The sequence below is a fragment of the Propithecus coquereli genome, unplaced genomic scaffold, assembly GCF_000956105.1.
Source record: "Propithecus coquereli isolate 6110/MARCELLA unplaced genomic scaffold, Pcoq_1.0 Scaffold383, whole genome shotgun sequence".
Taxonomy (NCBI): Eukaryota; Metazoa; Chordata; class Mammalia; order Primates; family Indriidae; genus Propithecus; species Propithecus coquereli.
Genome location: NW_012149541.1, coordinates 1043977 through 1050759, shown reverse-complemented (window position 1 = coordinate 1050759; position 6783 = coordinate 1043977). Strand labels below are relative to the sequence as shown.

At 38.3% G+C, this 6783-nt stretch overlaps 1 protein-coding gene across 1 annotated transcript in view; it reads left to right on the top strand.

Moving 5' to 3' along the window:
* Positions 1 to 6783, top strand: part of ARMC9 (armadillo repeat containing 9) — a 161880-nt gene that overhangs the window by 20254 nt on the left and 134843 nt on the right. Inside the window, exon 7 of the mRNA XM_012652188.1 lies at positions 4398 to 4555. Within this exon, the coding sequence (XP_012507642.1) occupies positions 4398 to 4555 (158 nt within the window). The remainder of the gene's footprint in view (positions 1 to 4397; positions 4556 to 6783) is intronic.

Below are 6783 nucleotides of genomic sequence, written 5' to 3'. Positions count from 1 at the left end.
TATTTATTTATTTATTTTTGAGACAAGAGTCTCACTCTGTCGCCTTGGGTTGAGTGCAGTGGCATCTCATAGCTCACTGCAACCTCAAACAACTGGGCTCAAGTGATCCTCCTGCCTCAGCCTCCCTAGTAGCTGGGACTACAGGTGCACGCCATGATGCCCGGCTAATTTTTCTATTTTTAGTAGAGATGGGGGCTCCCTCTTGCTCCGGCTGGTCTCAAACTCCTGAATTCAGACAATCCTCCCACCTCAGCCTCCCAAAGTATTAGGATTACAGGCATGAGCCACTGTGCCTGGCCGCAGGTGTTTTTTGTAATGGAATGGTTGAGTGATACCATTATTCTAGGTGTCTTGATAGGAAGGTTTCATGGATAAAGTAAGATTTCCATAGGCTTTTGAAGATGGCAAGAAAAGTATTTGTAGTAGAAAATTCTCTCAAAAGGAATAACATTAAAAAATAATGTTGGGTGCTCGCTTCGGCAGCACATATACTAAAATTGGAACGATACAGAGAAATTAGCATGGCTCCTGCGCAAGGATGACATGCAAATTCGTGAAGCGTTCCATACATTTTGAAGCTCGGACTTGGGGGGGGGGACAAGGGCAACGTACGTAACCTAAACATCTGTACCCCCATAATATGCTGAAATAAAAAAAAATAATAATGTTGGGTAGCAATATAGCACATTGGATTATTATTTTCACCTAGCCATTTTAAAAGGATATAGAAATGGCTTCTTCTGGCATTTCTGACATAATTCATTCAGCCTCTTCAGAAAATGAGCAACTGATAATTTTTCTAGAATTTGGAGCCCTAAACAGTATTTTTAAAAATGATGACCTATATGAATAGTTATAAGTTATAATTTTCTTTATCTAGTATCTGTGGATTGGCAAAATACCAAAGAGGAAATTTATATCTGAATACAAAGAGGAAAGAGTATTTCATTATAGAGTGATTGATTTTAGGTTTTTATATTGGGTTAGAAAAACAATTCTATATTTTAAAATTGATTATTTTGTCTTGAGCAGCCAAGGTCTCTGTCTCCAAAATGAAATTCTCATTTACCCTTAAACAAACAAACAAACAAAAAACAGTGCCCTTAAATGAAGTAGAAGTGTTAAATGAAGTAGAAGTGTTAAAAGAGAAAGCTTGTGTGGCTGAGGAGAGATTTGCACCACTGTTGTTATTGATTCCTTGCATGCTGGAATTACAGGAAAACTATGACTTTAATTGACATTTTTTTAGTTTTATATATCTCTCATTTAAGCCTTGGAATGCAGTTCTTTGGACTTTTGTACAAATTATGTCAGTAGTTTTGGAATATGAAGGGTCTCAATAAATTTCACTGTCATGACTGACAGTTTTATTAAAATAACATGGAGTTTCTAATAAGTCATCTCCATTAAAAGTTGAAGTCTTGCATGGCAAGCTGTCTTGACTTAGTTGTTCTTGTTTCATAAAACTTTTGACAGAGAAAAGAGTCAAAGTGCTGTTAATTGCTCTGAAATAAAGTTGATGTCTTTGAGCTGTCTCCCAAGTAGCTTATAGTCATGGGTCAGGTGCTATTTATAGCTAGCTGTCTGCAAGGTGATATCTCTGGGTAGCGGCTATTCCTCTGCTAAAGGTTATACAGTTGTCCCTTGGTATCTGTAGAGGATTGGTTCCTGGACCCCCTCAAGTACCAAAATCTATGGATGCTAAGTTCCTTGTATAAAACGGTGTAGTATTTGCATATAACCTATGCACATCCTTCCGTATACTTTAAAGCATCTCTAGATTACTTATAATACCTAACACAATATAAACGCTCTGTAAATAGTTGTTATACTGTATTGTTTAGGGAATAATGACAAGAAAAAAAGTCTGCACATGTTCAGATGTGGGTTTTTTTCCCCCAAATATTTTTGATCCGAGGTTGGCTGAATGCACAGATGTGTAACCCATGGATACAGAGTGCCAACAGTATTTGAAAATGGTCACAAACATTTCAGCCCCGTTGCCAGCTTCTCATTCCTGTATGCTGCGGACAGTTAAATCTTTTTTCCCTCAGATGTTCCACACTTTGAAATTGTAATAAATTCCAATTCTGGGTTCCCAAGGCAAAAGCACCACAAATAATCCCTTATGTTTAGTTAATTGCAAAATGAGGTTCTGAGGAGAAGAGTTCCTTTGTGCAGTCCGCTTTAGGGAGGGACCGCTTTGGACGTTCACACTGAGGATTTGGGAGGTCATCTGGCCCGGATAATGGATTTTAGTACCTGATTCATCTTATACCACTTGGTACATGTTAAGAAAGTTGTCACAGATGTTCTCTAGCATTTACTACCATGAAATGAAATCATGAATAATATTATATAGAATTTTCATCTTTGGGAGTTTTAGTTTAATTTTGAATTTTATACATATGAAAAACTTTAATAATTGCACAAATTTAACATATTGTAAGAGGCAGAAAGTAGTGATTCCCTTTCCCTAGTAATATTTAAGGAGAAGCTTGATAAATGATTTTCAGGGATATTCTCCAGGGGTTTAAGTACTGGGTGTAAATTCGTGCCAGATGACTTTTAAATACCGAGATTTGTAGATTTTGAACAATAATAATAATAGTTCATTATCAAGTGATATTTTGGATTGTAATAGTTGAAGTATTTTACTTCTCCACACATAAACAATCATGAAACATGAAAGTTTTTGAAATATAATTTGAATGTAGGTGATCCTTATAGCTGTTTAGAACACAAATTAGGAAGAGTGGGTAACTTAGGACAGTGGTTCTCGAACTTATGGTATGTATCAGAGCCATTTGGAGAGTTTGTTAAAAATATAAATACTGAGACTCCACTCAATATCTATAAAATCCAAATGTCTGGGGGAGAGCCCTGATCATCTTTAGTTTTGGATGATTCTCATATCTTTTAAAGCTTGCACTATTTTAGGATGGAACCTTTCTGCCACTTTTTCGAGTTACCTACATGCATAGAAATGCGTGTAGAAAGCCTTTGCCCCTCTCCATAAAATGAAATAATAATATTAGCCACCACTTATTGATCACCTGCTCTGGGCCAGCCATTGTGCTAGGCTCCCTGAGTATATTTTTTCATTTAATCCTCACAATAACCCTTCAAGGTAATTATCATTACCCCCACTTTATAGGTTAAGAAATGAGAATTAACAAGTTAAATATTTTGTCTGTGCAGCAAGAACTTGGTAGAGTAGGGATTGGAGCCTAAATCTTTATAATTTTAAAATCTCTCTCTCTCTCTCCTTGAAATCTGTTCTAAAATGAAGACTTTAAATATTACACAGTACCTGGGTCAGGACGGTAGTGGGCTAACCTGGGTTTGGGGGCAGTATTATCTCCTTCCATCCAAAATGTGACTTTCAAGAGAGGGGAGAAGTAGAATAGGTGATTTGCCCATTCCAACTGTGGTCAGGATGGCGTGGCCTCAGTCTCTCTAGGCTGCTCCATGGAGGGACTCCAAGCAGAGAACCCTCGAGCCTTCCAAGCCACTTGCTCTAAGGCCTGGTGGCAGTGATTTTATGTTTTATCAAAATGGTAGAATGAGCACTGGAATCTTTTCTTATTCTGGATTCTTGTTTTTCTCAGCATCAGTCAAGCGGGCCTAATTTTTATTTAAAATGAAGAACTGTCCTGCAGAAATGAATTGTCCCCCAGACAACCTCATAGTGCAAAAACAGAAAAAGACACAGATTTGATTCAACCATTTTGTGAGCTGACTATAGAAAGAAACGTTGATTTTGTTTTTTAGTCAGGGAGAGAAGAACTAAAAGAAATTGCATGAGGTTCAGTCAAGGAAATAGATTTTTTTTTTTCTGAGCCAGGGTCTCGCTCTGTTGCCCAGGCTAGAGTGCAGTGGTGTCATCATAGCTCACTGCAGCCTCAAACTCCTGGGTTCAAGTGAGCCTCCTGCCTCAGCCTCCCGAATAGCTGGGGCTACAGGTGTGCACTGTGACACCTGGATAATTTTTTTTCTATTTTTTGTAGAGACGGGGTCTTGCCATGTTGTTCAGACTGGTCTCGAACTCCTGGGCTCAAGCGATCCTCCCACCTCAGCCTTCCAAAGTGCGAGGATTACTGGCGTGAGCCACCGCACCTGGCTGGAAATATAATAGATCTTGTTAGGGAATCCAGCGATGATTCAGTTGAACTTCCAGAAACAAGAAATTTTAAATCAGTGGTTACAAAGCACTTTGTAAATAACTGTGTCATGAAATAAAAGTAAAGTATTAAACACAAATAGTGTCGAGTTACTGTTATAGCAAAATATTCTGACAGGTGTGGTAGTCCTTTGAGAAGAATACAGTTATTTTTCATTTTGTACGTTTTTGTTGTTGTTCTTTTGTTTCATTTTAACGTAAACTGTCTTCTTAGAAATGTTGCAGCAGCTCCACCAGCAGCTTGTCGAAGCCGAACGTAGGTCAATGACATACCTGAAGCGGTACAATAAGATCCAAGCGGACTACCACAATCTCATTGGCGTCACGGCAGAGCTGGTGGATTCTCTCGAGGCCACGGTCAGCGGCAAGATGGTAAGGCAGATCCCCAGCTGTGTGTGTCTGTGTCACAGGGAGAAACACTGTGGGCGTGGACTATTGGTAAGGCCAGCGGAGCTGCCTCTCTCTCAGTGCTAAGCCAGCGGGGCCCGCTGCTCTGTTTCAGAAAGCTAACGTGCACAGAGCAGACCAAGCTGATGTTTCACACTGTTTTTCTCATGCTGCTTGCCATATTTTATCCATTTTCCCTAACAAATTGTTGACCGTATCTTTATTTGTCTACCTTATTCTTAACATTAACAAAGGGTAAATTGTCTGGCAATAGAAAAAATGTATATATAGTGGCAAAAAATGAGGGAGGAATGCCCTGCTGGCATATAGGAAAGCTGTTGATTTTCACATATTAATTTTGTATCCAGCTACCTTTTTTTTTTTTTTGTCCTGAAACAGAGTCTTGCTCTATGGCCCTGGGTAGAGTGCAGTGGCATCATCTTAGCTCACTGCAACCTCAAATGCCTGGGTTCTAGCAATTCTCCCGACTCAGCCTCTGAGTAGTTAGGACTACAGGTGCGCACTATGATGCCCGGCTAATTTTTCTATTTTTAGTGGAGATGGAATCTTGGTCTTGCTCAGGCTGGTCTCAAACTCCTGACCACAAGCAGTCCTCCCTCCTCGGCCTCCCAGAGTGCTAGGATTATAGGCATGAGCCACTGTGCCTGGACCCAGCTACCTTTTTGAACCCTATTAATCTCATAGGTTTTTTGGTTGATTCTTTTATATTCTAGATTGACAGTCATGTCATCTTCAAATAATGATATGTTTGTTTTGCTTTTTTAATTTATCTAAACTTTCTTTTTTGTTGTTCTTAGTACCTTGGCTAAGACTTATGGGACGTTGTTGAATAATGTCATCATAGCTTCTTTGTCTTATTCCTGACTTTAAAGGGAATGACTTTAGTGTTTCACTTAAAAAAATTATAAAGTACAGGCCAGGCGCGGTGGCTCACGCCTGTAATCCTAGCACTCTGGGAGGCCGAGGCGGGCGGATTGTTTGAGCTCAGGAGTTCAAGACCAGCCTGAGCAAAAGTGAGACCCCGTCTCTACCAAAAATAGAAAGAAATTAATTGGACAGCTAAAAAATATATAGAAAAATAAAATTAGCCAGGCATGGTGGCGCATGCCTATAGTCCCTACTCGGGAGGCTGAGGCAGGAGGATTGCTTGAGCCCAGGAGTTTGAGGTTGCTGTGAGCTAGGCTGAGACACCATGGACCTCAAGCCCGGGAAAAAAAGGGAAATTTTTTCCAAAAAAAAAAAAAAAAAAAAATTATAAAGTACAATAAAATCTCTTTGTGGAGATATAAATTTTTTAAAAATTGAAACAATTGTAGATTCACATTCCATTATAAAAATAATGCAAAGTGATCCCTTGTATACTTTGCTAAGTTGCCCCAGTTGGTAACATTTTGTAAAACTGTAGTATATCACTACCAGCATATGACATTGATACAATCTGTTGATCTTTTTCAGATTTCCCCATTTTATTAATACTTGTACTCATTTGTGTATGTGTGTGTGTGTGCACATGTGTGTATATTAAGCTCTCTACAGTTTTATCACTAGTGCAAATTTAAATATTAAAATTATTTTTAATAACCTTCAAATATGATTACCAAATAATATGCATTATAGAAAATTTCAAAAATATAGAATGATTCAAAAAATAAAATAAAAAATTATCTATAATTATGTTACTTAATAATAACACTTGTTAACATTCCAGACTTTTTTTAGTACTTAGATACACATGTTTTACAAAAATGGATTTTAGGTCACACACTGAATTCTAGTCTGCTTTTTTTCTTAATACTGAATTATGTTCTTGAAGTCATTAAATATTCTTCTACAATGCTTCACCTTTAGTGTCCGTCGAGTTTTCTGCCATATGGCAATGCCATACTTTACGTAGTGTCCCTATTGTTGGATGTTTAATTTATTTCCAGGTTTTCACTTTTGTAAATTATATGATTTATGAAAATTAGAAATTTCATAATATCCTTGGAGTATGAGCCTTTGCTACATTTTTTAAAGTTGATTTGCCAGGGCCGGGCGCAATGGCTCACGCCTGTAATCCTAGCTCTCTGGGAGGCCGAGGCGGGCAGACTGAGCTCAGGAGTTCGAAACCAGCCTGAGCAAGAGCGAGACCCCGTCTCTACTAACAATAGAAACAAATTAATCGGACAACTAAAAATATATAGAAAAAATTA